This window comes from Polypterus senegalus, chromosome 10, assembly GCF_016835505.1.
Source record: "Polypterus senegalus isolate Bchr_013 chromosome 10, ASM1683550v1, whole genome shotgun sequence".
In the NCBI taxonomy this organism is placed as follows: domain Eukaryota; kingdom Metazoa; phylum Chordata; class Cladistia; order Polypteriformes; family Polypteridae; genus Polypterus; species Polypterus senegalus.
The window spans coordinates 134,317,479-134,342,581 of NC_053163.1; the positions used below are offsets into that span (position 1 = coordinate 134,317,479).

Genomic DNA, 25,103 nt, shown 5'->3' on the forward strand with positions numbered 1-25,103 from the left:
GGAGAGAATGAAGGACAACCAATCGTCCAATTGGGTGAAACGAAAGAAGTTGGGGGCTGGCCCAGTGTAGAATGAGGCGCTCTTTCTTGGAGGAGTCAAAGGTTGTTGGCTGTCATCAGTATGCAATAAACCGTCGCACTTTTTTTTCTTTTTTTTTTTACATTCGTATATATTTTTTATTTTTGATGTACTCCAATTTAAACCAATTTTTTAGGTTGTGCGAAGAAATTAAACCGTTCTTAGAAAATGTATCTGCATCTTAAATTTATATTGTTCTTGAAGTTCAGAACCAAGACCATATTTTCAGGTGTTTCAAGTGTTTAACACTCATTTCGGTTGTTATAAAAACATGACGACTTTTAAGGCCGTTTTGTTGTGGCGTGTTAAATTGGGTGTGGAGTATACAGTTTACACAACTCTTATAACAGCCTGACGACTTCATCCAATAAAAACACGGCTGAGGGAGTGATACACGGACTGTGACGATGACCAACCAGAAGGACTTTGAGGTGATAGACAAAACCGTTGACCAATCAGTGCAAATAGTTCCCGTGAGGCGGTGCCGATTCTCTTCCGTTAAGGAAGATGGTGCCGTTTGGGGCGGAGAGAGATAGGGGGCAAAATTGATTTTTCCGGGATTTTCTTTACCCGCCCGCTTGCCTGTCGTCTTTTCGCGCCCCCTCATCTCTTGCTACATATATATGTTTCTTTACTCTTTTGAAGGATGGCAGCTAGTTAACGATGACAGGAGAAAAGAAAAAAAAGAAGCGACTAAACCGCAGCATTCTGCTTGCCAAGAAAATTATAATAAAAGATGGAGGAACGGTGAGTAAGAGGAAAAAAGTGTGAGCGGTGAATGAGGACGTTGCGTGTAAGAGAGACAGCAATCGAGTCTGAGTATTTGAGTGTAGGGAAACAAGGCCAGGTGTGTAAAAGAGAGTGACACCTAATGTGCGTGTGTACACGTTAGAGCTAGTGATTCCTTATGTGTGCAACGGCGAACGACTGACAAGCAAGGTACCGGATGGAAAAGGGATACAGTGTGTGTATTTGTGATGGGGATCCAAGACACGAAATCGTGTCTCAGTCCATTTGTGCATTTAAATGATTAATCACGCTAGCCATTGTAATAAGCAGAAAGCGTGTATCTGCTAGTGAGCGAGGGTGTCAGGGCGTCTGGGCATCCAAGTGCGTTTTCTACATTTAGGTGGCACTCCGGGTCTGCGTATTGAACAATGCTTGTGTGTGTTTACTTATGCTATTATGTCATTGAACTGTGGTCTTCATAAGGTAACTAAAATTATGCAGGATGTGAACATATTGGCAGAGGCCAAGTGTTTAAAGAGCGAATACGACCGAGAGACAGACTTTAGATGTGCGTCCATATGTTCGAGTGTTACAGTCAGCCTGGGTGTAAGAGTAACATTCGTTGTGTATTTAAGTAGGTACGTGTATTTAGTTGTTTTGCACTTTGATGTATAAGGCATAGGCGGCGTGGATTTTTATTAAGTGTGTTGATGTTGGTGAGCGTGGCTTTACGAGTGATACTGCATTTTTATCTGAATGAATGTATACGTAATTATAATGCATTTTAAGTGTCTACGTTTGAGTGCTTGTTAAAAAGAGTTGAATAAAGTGGTAATTGGTGAATCTGAATGTGCAAGCTACTCAATAGTTATGTATAACAGTTAATGTCTGAGATGACTGGATCCATAAATATTATACATTGTGTCTTGGTGTGCGATAAAATGTGTATTCTTAAGCGTGGATGTGTCTTATTGGCATATACCATGTTTAACACTTCAAGATTGTTAATGAATGTACGTACAAGTGCCAGAATGTTGGTTTGTCAGAGAATTTGTAAATTTGAATGGATTACCAAGTCTGGTAATTTGAAATCGAGGCAAACCTGTTTGTGAATGTGTATACAGTATTCTTTTGGTTACAGTCCTGTCCATGTACAGGTATGTCACTGAATGAATCAATGAATGAAAGTGGTTTAGTCTGGGCATGAATGAGTGCCATGAGTGTTAAGAAGAATGTCTGGGGTTATCAACTACCATGAGTACAGTTGTGAGCTTCATTAAATTGTCTCCGTGGTTACTTAATTGGAGCATTTCTCGTTGTAGGTTTATCATTTGTTTGAACAGGTTCTGTAATCTTAATATTTGTGTATAGTTAAGATCGTTTACTTTTATAGCTTGGACATCTGTTTGCATCAAAACAGCTATATTGAGGATGGGGAAAATCAAACTATTAAAAGTTAGATTGGAAAAGAAAAGCCTGTCCCAGCAAGCTTAGGGCATAAGCCAGGAACGATCCTTGTTGGACAGGGTGTGCCAGTCCAGTCCAAGGCGAACACACCCACATCATATGCACAAATTCGGGCCAATTTGGGATTGTCCGTCTACCTAACCTGCATGTCTTATTTCGGGTTTGGATGGATGGGTGGAAGGAAAGGAGAATTTGGTTGTGTAGAGCAAAGGTCACAGCTAAATTTAATCTTTGCATAGCTTCATATAATACATTCTATTTGGAATTGTCTATCTTAATGTAGAAATGGGAGGACATCAAGCCTGAGGAAGAAGGGAGTTAACTAAGAGAGAGTTATTTGCATATGTTTAAAAGACCTGTTACAATGAAAACTAACTGCCTCCCTACCACAGGACAGACTGTGGCGTTTCAGTAAATGCAAATAAATATGTGAATGAGAGTGTATATGGAAATGGAATTTTGTGTCCGTGAATAGTTACAGTATATGTAGATGTGCATAGCCATGCTGCACAATCAATTAATTGCCTCTACACTTTATTCAGTGTCAATAACAACATATATGTAGATAGCCTAATACTTTACCTTTTTGGTAGGTGCACTGGCAAGTGAAATATAAAAATTATAAAATCAAAATTACACAGTAAAGTGGAATTAAGGATTTGAGTGGTAAAGCTTTTAATTCCCAGTTTAATACTATTGTCACTAGAGAACAATGTCTTCCAAAAAAGTTGAGACACAGTGTAAAATTTAAATAAATACTGAATGCAATGATTTGCAAATCTCCTAAACCTATTTTATTTATAATAGAACATAGACAAAATATTAATGTTTAAACTGAGAAAATGTACCATTTTAAGAATAGAATAAGGTCATTTTGAATTTGATGACAGGAACACGTCTCCAAAAAGTTGGGACAGGGCCATGTTTATCACTGTGTGGGAACTAAGGAGACCAGTTGCTGGACGTTTGGGAGAGGTATGTTGTCCCATTCTTGCCTGATATAGGATTCTAGCTGCTTAACAGTCCTGGATTTTCTTTTTCATATTTTTCATTTCATTATGTACCAAATGTTTCAGTTGGTGATAAGTCTGGATTGCAGGCAGATCAGTTCAGCCCCCGGACTCTTCTAATATGAAGCCATGCTGTTGTTAGATGCAGTATGCGGTTTAGTCTTGTCTTGATGAAATATGCAAGGCCTTCCCTGAAATAGACATCGCCTGGATGGGAGCATATGTTGCTCTAAAACCTGTATATACCTTTCAGCATTAATGGTGCCTTTCCAGATGTGCAAGCTGCCAATTCCGTAGGCACTAATGCACCCCAATACTATCAGAGATGCAGGCTTTTGAACTGTGCGCTGGCAACAAACCAGACGGTCCCTGTCCTCGTTAGTCCCGAGGATGTGACCTCCACTTTCTCCAAAAAGAATTTCAAATTTCGATTCATCTGACAGCATTACAGTTGTCCACTTTGCCACTGTCCATTTCAAACGAGCTTTTACCCAGAGAAGACGGCAGTATTTCTGGATCATGTTCACATATGACTTCTTCTTTGCATGACAGAACTTTAAACTGCGTTTGTGGATGGCATGGTGAACTGTGTTCACAGATACAGGTTTCTGGAAGTGTTCCTGAGCCCATGCAGTGATTTCCATCGCAGAATCAGGCCTGTTTTTAATGCAGTGCCGCCTGAGGTCCCGAAAATCACAGGTATCCAATATTGATTTTCGGCCTTATCCCTTGTGCACAGAGATTTCTCCAGATTATCAGAATCATTTGATGATATTATGCACTGTAAATGATGAGATATTCAAAGTCTTCACAATTTTACATTGAGAAACATTTATTCTGAAATTGTTCCATAATTTGTAGACAGTTTTTTGCAGAATGGTGAACCTCTGCCCATTTTTACTTCTGGGAGACTCTGCCTCTCTATGATGCTTTTTTTTTTACACCCAATCACATTACTGACCTGTTGCCATTTAACCTAATTATTTGCAAAATGCTCCTCTAGCTGTTTCTTTTTAGTACCATTACTTTTCCAGCCTTTTGTTGTCGTGTCTCAACTTTTATATGTGCTGCTACCATCAAATTCAAAGTGAGATAGTATTTTTCATGAAATGGTAAAATGTCTCACTTTCAATATTTGATATGTTTTCTGTGTTCTATTGTGAATACAATATGGATTTATGAGATTTGCAAATCATTGCATTCTGTTTTTAAGTACATTTTGCACAGCATCCCAACTTTTTTGGAAGTGATTTTGTATTATATAACACTTCTTTCCCCAAAGCCACTTAAAAATCTTTCTTTTTGTATTTGCAGAATATAGGTGAAGAGAGTAGAAGAGCCAAAATGTCAGGCAGTGCAAAAAATGGAAGGAGAATGCCTTCTGCATAGTAAAGTGCTTCAGATTGTGACCGCTATGTTTCTGGTAGCATCTTCCAGTCAAATGACGCTGGACTTTCTGTAATGGGGTACTTCATAGTCTGGGGACTGAAAGAGGAGCCTGGAGTGAATGGAAGTTATGTCAGGTTTCCTGAGACGGGATTTTCTCTTGCATGAGGATAGGAGCATAAACAAACTAGCGAAAGTGCAGCCCTCTTTTCCAAACCCCCTGTGTCTCTGGAAACCAGTCATTGTAAAGGCTATGTCACCTTGTGACTTTTCTAGCAATTTGTAGTCCTAGACTTCACATCTTAGCTAGTTGGAGGCAGTTGGCAGCATGCGTCCATGAAAAAAGCCACCTAATCTGACTTTCCCAATGAGTAGATCTGATAAAATAAAACTGGTTTGGAAGGGCAGGCTCTGTGTGCCTGAGAGTTGACAACCAGTAGGGAAGTACAGTGCATATAATGCAGCAATAAGGAATGCAGATGTTTTACACCTCACCAACTGAAGAGAAGCTTGTCTGTCTGATGTCTCATGTTTTTCCTTTCTGTTGTAGTGTTTAAGATTGCAGCTGAACTCGCCATAGCTGTTAGCCCTTTGTACAGTGCAGGCTCCATCAGGCAGCAAACTATTGGCTACCATTAAAAGGGGAGAAACAATTGTTTTAGAAAGTTGGCACTCTGCTGGTACATGAGACATGGACAGCGTTTTTTCAGTCATTTAAATTGACGTGGTCCAGCAACACGATCAGCAACTGTGGTTGGCAAATCTAATATGCTTCACAAATAGAATCTGCATAATGTGACATCGGTTAAAGGCACTCGCCAAACTTGCAAGGTTGACACTATATATTTGCCTACACGTTAGCACTAGTTGTGTACAGTGGTAAGTTTTTTAAGCACAAAAATAGTTAATTATACCATAGAATGCACAGTGTAATAGTAAACTAAATGTAAAAGCATTGAATAACACTGAGAAAACCTTGAACAACAGAGAAAACTAACATTGTAACAATTCGCGCTAGACCCTTACGAACTGCTCACTGTAAACTATTAAATGCCACTTCTTTTGCGAAACTTTTCAAACCATCCTTTACTGGCTTTAAATTCCTCACCTTCGCCACTCGAAGAAGGATTTTTTTTTTTTTCAGCAAATCGCCATGAAACTTCCCGGCTTTGTCGCTTATGATCACCTCGCTTACGCTATTCCCTGTAAGATGCTTCTCATTCAGCCACACTAGCAACAGTTTTTCCACCTTGTCCAGCACTTGAGGCCTCTGCTTGGTTAACATTGTAACTCTTTTTGCAATATCAGCTGCTTTGTTACACAAACAAAAGAAAATGGGAAACGGAGAATAGGAAATCATTGTCGCGTATGAACCGGAAGGGAAACTGGCCGCCAGTGTTTTTGTTCGCCACCAGAGCATGTGGTCGTGAATAGATGGAAAGTTTTGGCAAACTTTTTGATTGTAACCCAATTTGTACGTGTTCGGAAACGTTTGTGACCAGAGGTTCTACTGTATCTGCATTATTGGCAAGTGGTGCTTTCGTGCAGAATTTTCACATATTGTTAAAATATTTCAAGCAAGCTCAATGTAGTCATCATAATCAAGTTTCCAGTTTTCCAAGACAAATTCAATGCAATTTCTTACCTTGAATAATATTTTATTTGTACCTGGACACTGCAAGCCTTTTATCAATTTACTTGTGTTGGCCCTTGAACCCTGCAGTGTTGTAGATATACCTTTGCTCAGGCGTGTGCATGTGGTGCAACTTTTTGGCTCGAACTCATTAAGTGTCTGTATGAATCTTTTGTCTTTGTGGCACAATTTTAAAGGATACATGAATTGCAAATCTTGCTATTTTGGAGTACTGGTTATCGCTACCATAAATAATGTTGATTCCTTATGTTTAATATGATCTTGGTCTTTGCCAATTGAACAAAAATTGGAAATGTATGAATTCCAGTTTAGAATTCAGCTTTCAGTGTTAAGTATTTGAAGCTGAAGATACCTGTCTCACACTGGTATCTAGGGTAACACCATCTGCACTCTCAAGGCAGGCACAATCGCAAGTCTTACTGGCATCTATGTACCCCTGCCAATACGATTTGAGTAGAGACATTTGTCTTGTAAGTGCATCTCTCTGTTTTTCTCTCTTGCTAACACACTCACCTATCTGCACAGCTTTTCAGGACTGTGCCTATCTGACAGCATTTCTGTCATGTCTGTATGGTGCTACTAGAACTTTCATTTCAAATACACTACTTAATAGCACATATGCAATTGAGGAGAGAGTAAGGTAAGAATCCATACGCTTTGGGGGGAAAAATGTAATTAAAATTATAAATCTTTACTTTCATTGCCAGATTCTGTTAGCTCAGTTCAAGACCAGTACAGACCTTGAATGGCATGTATCTTCATCACAAAACACTAATAAACAAAGAGTCAATTTAGAGTGAATAATTGGCCAAAAACACAGCTTCAGGTTGTAAAGAAACAAATAATGGCAAGAGAGCACCCCATGCAAACTCTTTGAGAATGTGTTAACTCAACACAGACAATGACCATCATTTAAATACTGGACTTTGGAGCTGTGAGGCAGCAACACTGGCCATTGCACCACCATGCCACCCTAATCAAAGCCAACAAAGAGAAGGAGACACAATACTCTGTTCTAGCAGAGAATAAAAGTGCAACCATCTTCTAGCAAACTTATTTTAACAATGACTTTCCAAAGTCTATGTTTGTGGACATGCTGTTTCTGGGATCATTGTTTTGTGCTCTTGTGTCTGCTGCCAGATAGTTATTGTTTTATTGAGCAACATCCCAGTGCAGTTTACCAAGCAAAGAAACATAGTTAAAAAATGATACAGTTTACCAACACACATTCAAGAAAACTCTGATACCAAACTAATATTGTAAAACAGACTCTGGGAATGCTAATAATGAATGTACCTAAACACTTGGGTAGGAGCCTAACAGTATTTCGCTATCAAACTGGAATATAAAGCAATCCACTGAATAATTCTCTTCAATAGAATCGTAATAATAGTGCAGCAAAAGCTTAGCTCATATTAAATAACAGAATGCAGGACACTAGGTTTAAAATGAAAAAAAGGATTGTTAGGTTTGTTTTACATATTTTACATATGGATGTATTGATTACGGTCTTGGGGAGAGGGTTCCAAAGATTAAGACCTGCAATGGTGAATGGAACATTTAAGGGTAGTTGCATAATGGATCGTTGGCCTATGTTGAACAAAAACATCAACAACATTTATTTATGCAAGATGAAAAGAGAAAAAATATAAAAATTAGGCAATACTAATTAAAGAATAAAGTAAGGTCCGATGGCCACAGAGGAGTGAAAAAAAAAAAACAAAAACTCCAGAGGGCTGGAGAAAAAAAAAACAATCTGCAGGGGTCCAAGGCCATGAGACCGTCCAGCCCTCTCTAGGCATTCTACCTAACATCAATGATCTCAATCAGTCCTCATGGTTTTCAGGCTTCACATGGAAGAATTAGACAACAATGGTCATGTGGACCTCTGGCCTTCAGTCTTTCAATGTAGGGATGGCATGGTGCTTTGATCAGGTGGTGATGGTGCAGATCACCACCACAAAAAAAACGGAAAAAGAACAGCAGAGAAAGCAGGGGTTAGTACAGATTTCGGAGAGATGAAAAAAAATAATTAAATGCATATACAGAATATCAGGGCTACACTAAATGAAGCTATGAGAAAACCATGTTACAGTGGAACACTTAAAAAAAACTGCTAAAAACCCATTACTTTATTAGCCTGGCAAAATTCTATCAGTAAGCTATTCCAGATTTTAGGTGCATAACAGCAGAAGGCTGCCTCACCACTACTTTTAAGTTTAACTCTTGGAATAATAAGCAGACACTCATTTGAAGATCTAAGATTCCGATTTGGAGTGTAAGGTGAAAGGCATTCTGAGATATAGGACGGAGCAAGGTTATTTAAGGCTTTGTAAACCATAAGCAGTATTTGAAAGTCAATTGTAATTGGCACAGGTAACCGGTGTAGTGATATCAAAACTGGAGAGATGTGCTCAGATTTTCTTTTCCTAGTTAAAGGTCATCATTTACATGATCTTGAGGGAGTTTACAGCCTAAACCTCTGTAAATTAATTGGAAATTTCTGATCGTGATTTTTGCACTGTAATGGACTGGCATCCTGTCCAGGGTTTATTCCTGCGTTGTGCCCAATGCTAGCACCAAACCGTAAGACATACAACCTTGTTTGGAACGAGGCAGGTTTGAAAATGGTTGAACATTATTTTTTCATTGATCAATGTGTGTACATAAATCAGCAAGTCAATGAGAGACCCTGTGCAATTTTCAGTGCGCAAGCTGACCAAGTGTGTGGCTAAAGAAATGTATTTGAGTAGTATAATTGTTTGTCTGAGTAGCCAAACAGTGGATGTACACATGCAGGTGTCCTATATTGTATGTTAAACTGAATATATTTGCATGTTTTGGGGTGTGGGAATGAATGCGATTGGTCAGGATTAATTGATTTGTTGCTTACTAAGAACAGCCTTGCAATTCTGAGTGCAAGCATTTTCATGTGACAAGTAGTCAAGTGATCTTTTACCTTTATGGTAGTCACTCGGCAGGATCTTGTCCATATGCCTCCCATAACCTGTTTCTTTTCTTTTTCAGCCTCAAGGCATAGGCGAGCCCAGTGTCTACCATGCAGTGGTGGTCATTTTTCTCGAATTTTTCGCCTGGGGTTTGCTCACTACTCCAATGCTCACTGTGAGTAACTCTTACTTTCAATTTTTGCCACTGGTCTTTATTACTGAAGTATTTTTCTGGTCAATTTGAAAATATGTAATGTACACTGAGGGCCTTTGGGGTCTGGGGTGCATATCTAAAAGTTTGGTCAGTCACACTTGGCTTCGTGTTGGCTTGCTTCTGGAAGACCATTGCAGTTAGTGCCCAGGGGCCTCATGTATAACGCTGTGCATAGAATTCACACTAAAACATGATGTATGGACAAAACCAGAAATTTGCATATGCCAACTTCCATGTTCTTCCACCACATAAATCCCAGTCAGCGTGAAATATAATGCACGCGCCTGTCGCACCACCCTGACTCCTACCAGAATTACGCCTCTTTGAATATGCAAATCTCTCTCTCTCTCTAGCCTCTTAAGTTCAGTGTTCTATGAAAAGACAATGGCAAAAGCACGGGGGATAGAAGAATTCCAGAAAATACAAAGTGGAGGCAAGGAACAACGTACTATTTGAAAAGGCGAGTCGTAGCCCACCATCTGAGTGTCATATGGAAGTGTATTAGGGTACAGAGAAAAGGGGGGAAAAAAGGGACAAAATTTCGACCTTAATCATGTAGTTTCTTTTGTCATTAAAGTAGAACGTCATAAACTTTATCTTAAAATCGTTTAATTTACTACTTTCTCAAATCCAATTGTAACTAAAGTAGCACATTAAATGCTTTGTATTCTATGTGTTCTTCTATGTACTCTGTGTGTGAATCACTGTGTGCTTCTTAAATGGGCTTTCTCTTGCGCTAACAGGACACAGAATACATTATATTTATGATATTACAGCTCTCCGAACAATTTAAATACTAAGATGCATGCTTTATATCATTTTAATGATGACAGGAATTAAAGCATGTATTAAGCACTGGGGCATGGTGGCACAGAGTTAGAGGCAGTGGCATGCCTCCCACCAGAAGTTTGCTGCGCCGTGCATGACCCCCAGTAAAATAATTTATTCCAGCAGTACTGTTGCTTTCAAGCGTACTAACTCCCAATTCCTGTCCTTCCTTTTCTTTCTTCAAGTAACCAATTATTACCCATTCAGTCCTTTAATAAATGTCAAACCATCTGTAAGCTTAAAATGGCTCCTTCTAAACATTTAAGGAACATAGAAATATCTTCACAAAACATGTTTAATTATTCCATCCATCTATCCATCCAGGGTCGCGCCAGTCCCAGCAATCATACAGCACGAGGCAGAAACAATCCCTGAATGGGGCGCCAGTTCATCACTACCACTGTCCACCATGTCCACCTGTTTAATTTTTAACAGTATGCATTATTTAAATGAAGTAAAATTTATCTGTATAATGTAATATATATAGTTTACTGCATTTCATCTTAAAAAATATATCAAGAGCTCCAAGAAGAATCCACCTGGAAATCTAAATCAACTTAGAAGCCAGTCGTCATCATCTGTAAATACACGCTGTCTTCTATTGAATTGAATTGAATTGAATTCTTTTATTGTTATTGTATGGTACAATGAGATTCAATATGCAAATTCTCCATAAACTTTTTTTACTATAAAATGGTAAAAAAAATTATATGATAAAAAACAATGAAAAATATGCAATATTAAAACATAAGTGGCTCAGGTTGTGCAATATTACAACTGTAATGCAAGTTTACAGTGAGGTAATTGTACTTATAAGTACAAACAGTTCTAGCGGGAGCATTTAATGGACTAATTGAATGCGTTTACAGCTCTTGGGATGTTTCTGAACCGCGAGGTCCCTACAGGAAAGGCTCTGAAGCGTTTGCCAAATGGAAGAAGTTCAAGCAGACTGTACCTATGGCTGAGGCAGCGTGTGCTAGAAGCTGCATCCCGATAATTCTCTCCGTTCTTGACACAATCTGCTGTAGAGCTTTCTGATGAGCTGCTGTAGAGCTGTGATTCCCCACTCGGATACAGTGGGTTAAAATATTCTTGAGTGGTGCACTGAGAGTAACAATGCTAAAGCAGCAATTGTATTTGGAATAGTTTGGCCATTCTGTCCATCATTATATGGTTACAGGTTGATTACATTCAGATGCCTTAAACTAAAAAATGATAAGCGGTTAATTTCAGTGTATTTGATAAAGCTGCATCAGGGATGTGAATCTAAAAAAATAAAGGGAAACCACCCAGAAACAGTAGCAGTGCTTTGACACTGGGTGCTGCCAGTTTGCAAATCTGAGTCGAACACTTGCATACACAATGGTTTGAGTAAGCATGAGAATGTAGATGGCTTTATGCCAAGTTTAGTTTTTATACTTTGCGATGTAAGCGTGGAAACGGGCATACGCAACATATTTGTGCGTACACATCGTTCATACATGAGACCTCAGTTCAGAAACTGAAGTAACTGTCTGTCAATGTAGCAGTTGTAGCTGAGCTGGTAGATTGTCGGCTATTAAAGAGGTGATGTTTGAGTTTTTGGCAGAAGTAGACAATATCCCTGAGAGACACTGGAACTAATTGTTAGTGACTGACCTGTAAAATCAGATGACCAATAAACTTGCCAGCTGTCAATCATTGAATTTTGCATTAAGGTGAATTCTTTTTTAATATTTGCTGCTGGAAGCTGTTAAAGATATCAATGTATCCCCCAAAATTCACTGATAAAGCCCCAAAATGTGTGATTAGTATAAAATCGCTATAAATAAATGTAATATCATATTCAAAATGAATGGCAACCAAAAAATATTTCAGTAACAGTCACACCTGTAAGCCCATTTCATTGCAATAAGGATTATCTTCATATACTCTGTAGCATTTGCTTCCTTTCTTCCACTTTCATCATGTACGCACATAAATATATATTTCCAATACAGCCAGAAAAAAATATTTAATTGTCTTTCATTACAGAGATTCCATTAAATAATTAATAGGCTGGGAGTTTTGCCTGATAAAAGGTGTGTGTGTTTTAAAAAAACTACATCTACCACACATGTGCAGTATATATAATATAATATGTGTGGTAGATGTAGCCTTTTTTTTTTGAGAATAGAAGAGTCTGGAGAGTGCTTCCTCTAACAGAGTGCTCTTTCCTTATTTAACCAAATGTTATATATTCAAACTATGCAATTAAATCAATGAAGACATGCTCTCAATTTTTATGCAGAATTGCAGATAGTCTGTTAGCACAAACGTACTGTATTTTTTTTTTAGTCAAATGCAACAAAATTTTTTATATTTTAATAAACTTGATATAGACATAACCTAATATTGTATATTTTGTATTTATAAATTTTGAAATATAGTCCAGCAGTCTTATATTTTGATGGAAGGAATTGCAATTACCCATATTTTTTTCACAAAAGCTGGCCACTGCATATCATTCCTTCCAGACAAAACTTTAGTTATGCAGTTATATACACAAGGGTTTCCTCCTACAGTTTGGCCACATCATCAAGTTTTCAACTTTTCAGGTATTCCTTAGGTCAGTAAATTGAGCTATACAAATATGTATCCACATTTGAATTAATTTAACACATCACATTTAATACTTCAAAGCACAATTTAAACAGAGTAGTTAGTTTTGTTTTTTTTTTTTTGCTCTATTTCTGTTTGTGTTGTTCTAAGTAAATAAACTACATATTAGGTAATATTTAAAAAAACTGCTTGCTTTTATTTGGAAGTGCAAACATCATTAAGTAACATCTTCAAACCCAATTAATCCAGTTCAGGTTAATAGGGAGTCTGGCAGCACTGGGAACAAAGCCGAAAACAGGGTGCCACAAACTTCAGCCAGAACATAACTGTGCATGAGATAAAAACCCATGCAGCAACAGCACCACTCACTGTGCCACCCTACTTGTAAATAAACTGAAGCAAATATGGAGAATTTAAGTAATGTAACAAAACATTTTAGATTTGCTCAGTTCAACTCCGGGTCATAGGAACAGGGACATACCCCAGCTGAATGATGTGAAAGCAAGAAACGTCATTAGACCAGGTGCCATCACATTGTACAATACGCTTCTCTGAATACTGACACTTGCACATTGCCAATATGGAATCGCCAGTCAACCCTGACAGCTCATGTTTGGGGAAAATTGTACCACCAGGAGGGAAATTCACACAGGTAGGAGTACAATGTGCAAATATCACACAGACAGTAAGTAGTGCTGCCGACCTCGGCACCCTCAGTTCAGATAAAAAGTGTAGACTTGTTTTTTTCTTTGCCAGTTTCATAATAATAGCAACTGTTTTTAGTAGTAGTGCTTGTTTTTGACATGACATAAACAAGAAAACTATTGATTTGATTTATTTAGATTTGCATAACATATTTAAAAATGTCTTTTTTAAATGCTTTATGACTGTTTACTTTATTATTTACATCTGTGTAATATGAAGATATCACAAAATTTTGCAATAAGCAGCAGATGAATGGTGCTGCATCACTACTGTCAACCCAAAACAATGACCATCTGTCATATCTGTTAATCTTAATGAATTTAATACATAATCATAAGAAGCATTGATACAGTGGTGTGAAAAACTATTTGCCCCCTTCCCGATTTCTTATTCTTTTGCACGTTTGTCACACAAAATGTTTCTGATCATCAAACACATTTAACCATTAGTCAAATATAACACAAGTAAACACAAAATGCAGTTTTTAAATGATGGTTTTATTATTTAGGGAGAAAAAATCCAAACCTACATGGCCCTGTGTGAAAAAGTAATTGCCCCCTGAACCTAATAACTGGTTGGGCCACCCTTAGCAGCAATAACTGCAATCAAGCGTTTGCGATAACTTGCAATGAGTCTTTTACAGCGCTCTGGAGGAATTTTGGCCCACTCATCTTTGCAGAATTGTTGTAATTCAGCTTTATTTGAGGGTTTTCTAGCATGAACCGCCTTTTTAAGGTCATGCCATAGCATCTCAATTGGATTCAGGTCAGGACTTTGACTAGGCCACTCCAAAGTCTTCATTTTGTTTTTCTTCAGCCATTCAGAGGTGGATTTGCTGGTGTGTTTTGGGTCATTGTCCTGTTGCAGCACCCAAGATCGCTTCAGCTTGAGTTGACGAACAGATGGCCGGACATTCTCCTTCAGGATTTTTTGGTAGACAGTAGAATTCATGGTTCCATCTATCACAGCAAGCCTTCCAGGTCCTGAAGCAGCAAATCAACCCCAGACCATCACACTACCACCACCATATTTTACTGTTGGCATGATGTTCTTTTCTGAAATGCTGTGTTCCTTTTACGCCGGATGTAGCGGACATTTGCCTTCCAAAAGTTCAACTTTTGTCTCATCAGTGCACAAGGTATTTTCCCAAAAGTCTTGGCAATCATTGAGATGTTTCTTAGCAAAATTGAGACGAGCCCTAATGTTCTTTTGCTTAACAGTGGTTTGTGTCTTGGAAATCTGCCATGCAGGCCGTTTTTGCCCAGTCTCTTTCTTATGGTGGAGTCGTGAACACTGACCTTAATTGAGGCAAGTGAGGCCTGCAGTTCTTTAGACGTTGTCCTGGGGTCTTTTGTGACCTCTCGGATGAGTCGTCTCTGCGCTCTTGGGGTAATTTTGGTCGGCCGGCCACTCCTGGGAAGGTTCACCACTGTTCCATGTTTTTGCCATTTGTGGATAATGGCTCTCACTGTGGTTCGCTGGAGTCCCAAAGCTTTAGAAATGGCTTTATAACCTTTACCAGGCTGATAGATCTCAATTACTTCTGTTCTCATTTGTTCCTGAATTTCTTTAGATCTTGGCATGATGTCTAGCTTTTGAGGTGCTTTTGGTCTACTTCTCTGTGTCAGGCAGCTCCTATTTAAGTGATTTCTTGATTGAAACAGGTGTGGCAGTAATCAGGCCTGGGGGTGGCTACGGAAATTGAACTTGGGTGTGATACACCACAGTTAGGTTATTTTTAACAAGGGGGCAATTACTTTTTCACACAGGGCCATGTACGTTTGGATTTTTTCTCCCTAAATAATAAAAACCATCATTTAAAAACTGCATTTTGTGTTTACTTGTGTTATATTTGACTAATGGTTAAATGTGTTTGATGATCAGAAACATTTTGTGTGACAAACATGCAAAAGAATAAGAAATCAGGAAGGGGGGCAAATAGTTTTTCACACCACTGTACATCTATGTAATCCTTAAAGGGTTTATCATATGAGAATAGTGATGGTATGAATTATTTACAGTTTACAAGGATTTTATCTTAAAACTTGTGACGTTCAGGCTGTAAATAACACAGGAGAGGTCAAAGGACAACCCAGTGTTTTATAATAAATAAATGGGCTGCAGTATTTGTTTGTATGTTGTATATTGTTTTTATGCTTTTAAACAGTGTGTTTCTTCATTTGCATTTTGTTTGTATGTCAGCAATCAGTGATCTTTATAATTAGTTTCTGCTTTAATGCCATAGTAAAATCTCAGGTACAGAATTTCATTAAATCATTTCTTTTATGAGAGAGAGTGTAGGCTTTTCAGGTATTTGTGGGATACATGACAATTTTCTGAGAGAAAAAAAGCTATGTTTAAGATCATTGTGAAATAGCTGATAACAGATAAATGGGCAGGCATTGGAAAGGAATGTGGATGGGAATATCTGTTCATGGTTACCCCAATAACTGTCACTCTTAGTTTGGAAAGTGGGGTTCTGGTGAAATAGCTGCTCAGTTTTGCAGATGACTGTACACATTAGACCACACAACTCGAGAAGGACTTTACAGCTTTGTTTTTGGTGCATTTCATTCAAGCTGCTTACCAGCTTGTGTAAAGGGTGCTCTAAGTAATTCACTAAATAATTAAAGTGCTTTTTTTTATAAAGGATTGATTTCATGACACAATTAGATACTGTGCTGCCTATAATTTTACAATTGTATTCATAATTTATAGTGGGACAACTAGGTGTGCTGGCTAGAGTTCATTGTGTCATCTTTGTCTTATTGGGTCCAGAATGTGTTCTAAGGCAGACTCAGACATGATGTGCAATGAGAAGATGCTCTAGTGGTCAGCTTGGGGCTGCTCCTAGCTTTATGTAAATGTCAAGAGAATGCATTTAAATGTTGGCCGATTATTTGTTTTAACTCTAGAAATCAATTAGAAATAAGCAGAAAGCTGAAAAGAGATTTTAATACTAACAAATGTCAATACTAAATATAGATAGTTACGAATATGACTGAAAGGGAGGGGGGTGAAAATTTGCAGCAATTTATTAAATCACAAATAATAATAGACAGGTATGCCATTTTCATCTTTGTAAAATGTATGTAGGTACACCCATGACTCTAACAGCTGGTATTGCTTTCTCTTTCAGAAACAGCCTCAAGTAGGCATTTACTATAACTGTCTAGCAGTCCCTGACATCAGCTGGGAAAATGTTCTTCCCACTCTTTTGTGCAATAGGTGTGTAATAGAAACCACATCATAGAGAAAAGCGTGTACATTGTAACAGGTACACATGTCGTAAATGTAGGAAGGATGATCCTTGCGTGTGTGTGTGAACTGTTAACATTTGAATTTGATGATTACATATAGCGCTAAACTGACCTCTGTGTACTATTCTTTTCTCTGCATGTCCTGGAGTACAAAAAGAAACAGTACTGTGCACCCAAAAGTGGACACTGGCAAGAATGGGGTTGGGGGGGGGGGAAATGTGGTCACTGATTACAACCGCAAGATGTTATGCAAATGAATATGAATAATGTTGTATCCGTGCCACAATGTTTTCCGAAATGTACTATACAGGTCATAAAATGAATAATTCCAAATATCATGTATACCTACACTCACCTAAAGGATTATTAGGAACACCTGTTCAGTTTCTCATTAATGCAATTATCTAATCAACCAATCACATGGCAGTTGCTTCAGTGCATTTAGGGTTATGGTCCTGGTCAAGACAATCTCCTGAACTCCAAACTGAATGTCAGAATGGGAAAGAAAGGTGATTTAAGCAATTTTGAGCGTGGCATGGTTGTTGGTGCCAGATGGGCCGGTCTGAGTATTTCACAATCTGCTCAGTTACTGGGATTTTCACGCACAACCATTTCTAGGGTTTACAAAGAATGGTGTGAAGAGGGAAAAACATCCAGTATGCGGCAGTCCTGTGGGCGAAAATGCCTTGTTGATGCTAGAGGTCAGAGGAGAATGGGCCGACTGATTCAAGCTGATAGAAGAGCAACTTTGACTGAAATAACCACTCGTTACAACCGAGTTATGCAGCAAAGCATTTGTGAAGCCACAACACGCACAACCTTGAAGTGGATGGGCTACAACAGCAGAAGACCCCACCGGGTACCACTCATCTCCACTACAAATAGAAAAAAGAGGCTACAATTTGCACGAGCTCACCAAAATTGGACAGTTGAAGACTGGAAAAATGTTGCCTGGTCTGATGAGTCTCGATTTCTGTTGAGACATTCAAATAGTAGAGTCAGAATTTGGCGTAAACAGAATGAGAACATGGATCCATCATGCCTTGTTACCACTGTGCAGGCTGGTGGTGGTGGTGTAATGGTGTGGGGGATGTTTTCTTGGCACACTTTAGGCCCCTTAGTGCCAATTGGACATCGTTTAAATGCCACTGGCTACCTGAGCATTGTTTCTGACCATGTCCATCCCTTCATGACCACCATGTACCCATCCTCTGATGGCTACTTCCAGCAGGATAAAGCACCATGTCACAAAGCTCGAATCATTTCAAATTGGTTTCTTGAACATGACAATGAGTTCACTGTACTAAAATGGCTCCCACAGTCACCAGATCTCAACCCAATAGAGCATCTTTGGGATGTGGTGGAACGGGAGCTTCGTGCCCTGGATGTGCATCCCACAAATCTCCATCAACTGCAAGATGCTATCCTATCAATATGGGCCAACATTTCTAAAGAATGCTTTCAGCACCTTGTTGAATCAATGCCACGTAGAATTAAGGCAGTTCTGAAGGCGAAAGGGGGTCAAACACCGTATTAGTATGGTGTTCCTAATAATCCTTTAGGTGAGTGTATGTCTCTGTATTTTGTTTTTTTTTTTTTGACATCATAGACCATAAGGTGCATACTAATTCAGCGTGACCAGGAACACTCAATAAAAGTCGATAAAAAATAAATCAAGTGACAGTGAGATACGAAGAAGGCAGATTCACCAGAGTTTGTGTGTCAGCTTTTATCCATTCTAATCAGAGAATGTCCAGTTCCATTGCCTCAAAACACCACTCACATCTACAGTTATTCCCAGTTTCAAATAAAAACTAACAACGTCCGATCCTTAGGGCGGTAGTATGTATCATGATCATGACAGAGAGAGTAAAAGTGAAAAAAAGTAACTTTTACAAATACTATAAATGTACAATGTTTGCTACAGACGCAAACCAAATGTATGTGTGTACTGTATAATATTAACAATAAGAACATCTCACAATTGAAAACGGCAGATATAGAAGACAGCCGGGATCGAACCAGGAACTCTTGATTACAAATCAGCAAATCTTATGCTACGCCACAGAAGCTGTTATCTTATCCTTGAACCTTTTGTGAAAGTGGTTATTTGATCTTTGGATTTCAGGCTTCACACATTTATATAGTTTATGCCAACATTTTGTCATTTACTACTAAAATATGAAAAACGTTTCTGTTTTAACAATGTGTTTACACAGATTATTGTAGAAACAGAACACGCGTGAAATGCATGTGTTCCGAATAATGATCTATTATTTCCAGTATAAAACTCCAGCACTTCACTCCCAGATAATCAAGGCATGAGCTGGGAGAACTTTGTGCACATTCTGCGGCGGTGGGGGGATGGACTAGCAGGCTGCTTGTGTTTATCGGCACATTTACAGGACAAAAGACGCTGACGGAGAGGTGCGAATGGATTTAAGGTGGGCTGGATCTTTTGAGTTTTTTCGTAGGCTCTGGTAATTCTAGTGTTAAGGAATAGCTTTCTTATTGCAACACGCCCTGTCTAACCCACAGTGCATTTGTAATATTCTGATAATTACTTTTTTTTTTTTTTCAGTTTTTGCTAACCTAAATTTTAACTCTAGCACTTTATTTTTTCACCATTTTAGGTCATTCATTGTATATCAACTGATTAAATTTGAAAAAAAATAAGGTGTTCTAAACTTTTGACTGGTAATGTGTCTAAGAAAGTACAGGAAAGTAGGTTGAAGTCCTGGTTTGTGGTGATTATTTTCCCTTTTTTCGAGTAATTTCTGTTTATTAGCACTACTGCAATCTTTACTTTCTTTTTTTGATACTTTCTAATATTTCTGCTTTTATTTTCTTTAACTTTCTCTGCATTTGTAGCTCCCCAACATTTTTTGAGCCTTTCGAATTTCACTGCTTTCATAATCTCTTACCTGCTCTGCATGTGTAGAGCGCCAGTGTTTTTGAACGTCTTTATGAAGTTCTACTTTGTGTTTTAATTCTGAGCCCAATTGGACGTGCTTTTTTTTTTTTTTTTTCCAATTCCACTTGTTCCGAGCTGATTATTACTTTCCTTATTTTCTGAATTTGCACCTAGATTATTCTTTTTCTTTTTTGTATTTTTTTATTCCCTCCAACGCTTTTGAGTCTCTTTTCTTCGCGCTGCTCTTTCCTCTTCGCTTAGTCGTCGACGTTTCATCTATAACGTATTGTCTTTATATGCGATGAGTGCCCTGTATCTGTTTGTGCTCAAAACCTTTACACAAGTGAGTGTTTTGCTGCCCGTGGTCTTATTTGATATTGGTTGTAAGTAGAGCCTGCCTTGCAAGAATCTCATGTTCTACATCCCTGTGAGATGGTCCTAGGTCAATCTCTTGGCGCAAAGACTCATGTTTAAGTTCCCCACGAGACGCTCTGTGGCCAACCTCTTTTGTTTCGCGGGTCTTCCAAGTGTCTTCCATCACCCTGTCCCTAGTCTTTCTCTCCCAGGATTTTTTTTTATAATAGAGAGATAATGTAAATGAGATTCCAAAGATAAACATATACAGTGCAAATGCTAGCAAAGTACTGAATATTTCGAATCAAAGTCTACAAAAGCAAAGTTAGAACAAAAATTTAAGAACTTTCACAAGAACAGAGCAAAGATAAGGTTTGGGGCACACTTAGGCAAAAATCATAGATGTTACATCGTGTTTGTTGCTTTTGCTTTGTAATTCTGTTTTGAGTCTAGTACTAGACTGAGGCAAGTTGGTGATGGAACTGGAGAAAGGCGGGTAAGGTGAAGGTGGCGTCGACAGGGATTGGAATCCAGAAGTGATGTCACTTGTCTTTTGTTGCCAATCGTCAGGCCTACAGAATAAACAAGAGGCATTAGGCAGTGCCAACCTTTGACTTGGGGTGTAATTACCATTGGATGAGCACTAAAGTTGACACATACTATATATAAACAAAAATGTAAAAAAAAAAAAATGGCATTAGATACCAGTAGTTGAGTGATTGAGAAAATGAACACTAAATATTAACAAAAACATAAGCGTACTGATATTCATGGAAGGCCATCATGATTAATAAACTGTAAAACAAGCAGGAGTGTAGTAATGCAAAGGTAACATGAAACTGTATTTTGCTCATTATTAAGTAATCTAAGTTAGATTTAAAAGTATTAATTTCAAATCTATAATAGTGTATTAAAGTATTACAATATACTTTTACATTTTTGTTTCTGCCATAGCGGCCCAATTGGGATGTTACCAGGGTGCATACTGAGAGTTGGTGGCAAAATTGAGAGGTGGTTTATTTATGAAACATGATAAGCCATGTGATTGCTTTGGAGACAAAGACATTGAAGGCTGAGGACTGAGGTCTGTCTTCCCTTTTACATCTATTAACGTACTTAGCAAGTCGACCTGGGCTTAACTTGTTTAAATGACTCATTCATGTTGGGACTCAAAGGTACTGTTTCAATTTTGAGGTGGATTTACTTCTCTTAGTCTGGTAGAGTGTTAATGTTTCAAGCGAGAGCTGACACACAGTCTGAACTAGAAAATAAGATGACTCAAGGACACATTGGGTGGGGTTATCGTATGATATATGGTAGGTGGTGAGGTGACATACAAGAAAAGTGGCTTGCTATTTCAGAGTGGTGGCATTTGGACATGGTGTTTGCTGGAATATGCATAGCCCTGGGATTAAGAGGAATTAAACTGGATTTCTGCTTGTCTGCCTTTGCAGGTGTTACATCAGACATTTCCACAGCACACATTTCTTATGAACGGACTTATTCATGGTGTAAAGGTGAGGTTTTTCTTGTTTGTGAACACACCTTGGTAAATTACCAGTATGCTGGTGTGGATTTGCTAGAAAGCTGTCTATAAGGTTAACCTCTTACTGCCCAATTCAGTAATTTGCAAATGTTGTGTGTATGCTAAGATTTATTACAGTGGCATTTGTATGTATCAAAGAATGTTATCCATCTAGCTTCTTGATGCCTATGACTCTAGAAAAAAATAATTCTGATCCCTTCACCAGAGTTCAATTACCAAGTGTCTTTTTTTATTTGACATACTAAAGTTAGACTCTCCCTGTTTAAGACTGGTGAGCCTTCTTCATTTCAGACTGTAACATGACTTTTCACTTGAACAGGGACTGCTGTCTTTCCTGAGTGCCCCTCTGATTGGTGCCCTATCAGATGTCTGGGGTCGAAAATCCTTCCTACTACTGACTGTGTTTTTCACTTGTGCTCCCATACCACTCATGAGGATAAGCCCCTGGTAAGTGCTTCTTGTCAGTATAGAAATAGATCCAAAGATTAAATCTGGGTGGCATGATAAAATTGTGACATTTGCTTTTTTTTGTGCCTATAGGTGGTATTTTGCAGTAATTTCCATGTCAGGAGTGTTTGCTGTCACATTCTCTGTGATCTTTGCTTATGTTGCTGACATCACTCAGGAACACGAGAGGAGTACGGCATATGGACTGGTAAGTAGAGCTACCAGAACAGGTTGGCATGGGAAGGTGAATGTATCCTGTTTGGCAAAGTTGAGATGAGGACACTTTATCTTGCTCTTGGTCCATAGGTTTCTGCTACTTTTGCTGCAAGTCTAGTGACAAGCCCAGCAATTGGTGCCTACCTCTCCCGAGCATATGGAGACACTCTTGTCGTGATACTGGCCACTGCCATTGCTCTTCTGGATATCTGCTTTATCCTGGTAGCGGTGCCAGAATCCCTTCCTGAGAAGATGCGTCCAGCTTCATGGGGTGCACCAATCTCCTGGGAGCAAGCAGATCCTTTTGCCGTGAGAAACTTTTTTTTTTTAATTTATCCTCCTCATTCAGCTCAAGGCCAGTAGCTTTTATGTTTTGTTACAAATTATTTTTTATCCATCTCAGAGCATCTTATCCTTATTAAGTGGTGTTGATTCTTGCTCTTTTGAGTAGGTTGGTAGCAAATATAATATCTTAATGAATAATACTATCCTTCTGCAGTCTCTGCGTAAGGTGGGCCAAGACTCAACTGTTCTTCTTATCTGCATCACTGTCTTCCTGTCCTACCTCCCTGAAGCAGGACAATATTCAAGCTTCTTTTTGTATTTGAGACAGGTAGGAAGAACTAGATAGCCATATCGGCTTCTGTTTGATTTGTTATGCATACCTTGTTTCCTTATAGCCTTTGTTTCCTTAGTTGCATTTGCAAGCTGTCATTGTCATTTGTGTTCCAGGTGATTGGTTTCACTTCCGAGACGGTGGCAGCTTTCATTGCGGTGGTGGGTATCCTCTCCATATTAGCACAGGTGAGTTGGGTACCCAGTGAAGCTGGTTATGCTTTTAGCACAGAAAGTAGTTGTAAAGCAAACTTCTTTCTTATTTCTTTTTCATGTAAAGACTGTAGTCTTAGGAATACTAATGAGGTCCATTGGAAACAAAAACACAATCCTCTTGGGCCTGGGGTTCCAGATCTTGCAGCTAGCGTGGTATGGTTTTGGGTCTCAGCCATGGTGAGTAACACTACTCTTTTCTGATAGGGCTCAAGTGTTCTGTTAATAGCTCACCTTTCATCCCTTTCTTTTCAGGATGATGTGGGCAGCAGGAGCTGTGGCAGCCATGTCCAGCATTACCTTCCCTGCAATTAGTGCTATAGTATCCAGGAATGCTGATCCAGATCAGCAAGGTAACAGTTCTTCTCGTAAAGTATTTGTGATGTTGGAAATTTTAGTGAAGAGAACATGTTGAGTAGTGAGTTGACAGTACAGCACAAACTTTACTTCTTATCTGGTTCTCTAGGTGTTGTCCAGGGCATGATTACAGGCATTCGTGGTCTGTGTAATGGACTGGGACCAGCTCTGTATGGGTTTGTCTTCTACCTCTTTCATGTGGAGCTCAACGAAATGGATGCGGTTGAGAATCCGGACAAAGCTGCCAAGACTAATATGGCCAATCCCACAGACGAGGTGAGGCTTATGAAAACCAAATGCTTTTATTATCCATTATCCTTTGGCTGTCTTTGTAAGGCAGGAATTCTGAAGGCTCTGTTGTTCCACTTTCCCTGCAGAGTGCCATCATCCCTGGGCCACCTTTTCTCTTTGGTGCCTGTTCAGTCCTGCTCTCGCTCCTAGTGGCTTTGTTTATTCCAGAGCACAGCGGCCTTAACTTGCGAGCAGGCAACTATAAGAAACACAACAACGGTGCACAGAGCCACTTGCATAGTCCGCAAGCTGGAGTCTCGGATGGCAAGGAACCACTTCTGGAGGACAGTAGTGTGTAGCCAGCTGAATTCCAGGAGTCTGGAAAGAAGTGTATGCTGGAACCAAGAGAAAAGGGGTGCTGGCTCAACAGGGAAGATGCAGGTGAGCCAAAGGAAGACCCCACTGAGAAGGACAGCCAGCCCCAGGGACTTTGCTAGAGTCTGCAGCACAGACCACTCAGCTGTGCCTGCTGGAGACAAATTTGTCTGTAATACTGCTTTTCCAACCTGCACAGCCAAAAACCGAAAGTAGTAAGCTCCCATTCTGAAGAAATGCCTTCCACAGAAAGATCGCCTTTTCTGCATACATCTATGTGGAATATTCATAGGGTGAAGAACTTTGGCCAGTTAGGCAAAGAGTTGCTGACCTCCAAGTCGCTTCCAAGATTGTTTTTTTTTTTGGCTTGGCCCATGGCGTTATTGATCCCAACTTTGTTTTGGCACGCATTAAAAAAGAAAGCAGTGGCTCAGCGGCTTCTCTCTGCCTTTTTGGCCACAGACATCTTGTGGAAGATGAGTGGCTTTGCCTTCAAAAGACTCCTATTACGTCGCCTAAATGAGGAATTTGGGTTCTGAAGGGTTCGTAATTTCCAGTGTGGCTCCTATTGGAGCATATCTATATTTATATCGCGCTCACTCTCTCATGTCATGTGAAGTAGGAGCTTGTCTCCATAGGGTGGCGCTTCACCATTTTTAAAGTGGCACAGTGTTTCAAAATTATTGTTGTAAATGTTGTAATTGCTTTAAGACTTAAATTATTAACATAAATTGAAGGTATTTAAAAATGTGTTTTTCTTTTTATTTACTCAAATACATTAAGAATGTATTGGATGGATGGGTGAGTGGATGGAAGCTAATAAGGTGAGCAAAAATCGTGCCTGCTTTTTAAGGATGATATTTAAAAAATGCAGAAATACATTCCTAGGTCTTCTGTTCTCATGAACTTCACTCTTCTGTTTCAGTGCTGAAGCCAAGGAGATCTTGGTATTGCTGTTTTCACTTTCTGTGACAGT

General features: G+C 39.0%; 1 protein-coding gene across 1 annotated transcript; it reads left to right on the plus strand.

Moving 5' to 3' along the window:
* Positions 1 to 508: 508 nt before the first annotated feature.
* LOC120537656 (hippocampus abundant transcript 1 protein-like) lies at positions 509 to 24,875 on the plus strand. The gene is made up of 12 exons (XM_039766757.1): positions 509 to 825; positions 9,352 to 9,447; positions 21,582 to 21,644; positions 21,993 to 22,120; positions 22,214 to 22,328; positions 22,427 to 22,645; positions 22,836 to 22,949; positions 23,069 to 23,140; positions 23,232 to 23,344; positions 23,420 to 23,517; positions 23,631 to 23,797; positions 23,899 to 24,875. The coding sequence occupies exons 1-12, from the start codon at positions 742 to 744 to the stop codon at positions 24,109 to 24,111; spliced, it is 1,482 nt and encodes a 493-aa protein (XP_039622691.1). The 5' UTR covers positions 509 to 741; the 3' UTR covers positions 24,112 to 24,875.
* Positions 24,876 to 25,103: the final 228 nt, after the last annotated feature.

Coding starts and splice junctions, on each gene's coding strand:
- LOC120537656 (XM_039766757.1), top strand. CDS start 742: ATGACAGGAGAAAAGAAAAAAAAGAAGCGACTAAACCGCAGCATTCTG. Junction 826..9,351: donor TAATAAAAGATGGAGGAACG/GTGAGTAAGAGG, acceptor TTTCTTTTTCAG/CCTCAAGGCATAGGCGAGCC. Junction 23,798..23,898: donor TGGCCAATCCCACAGACGAG/GTGAGGCTTATG, acceptor CTTTCCCTGCAG/AGTGCCATCATCCCTGGGCC.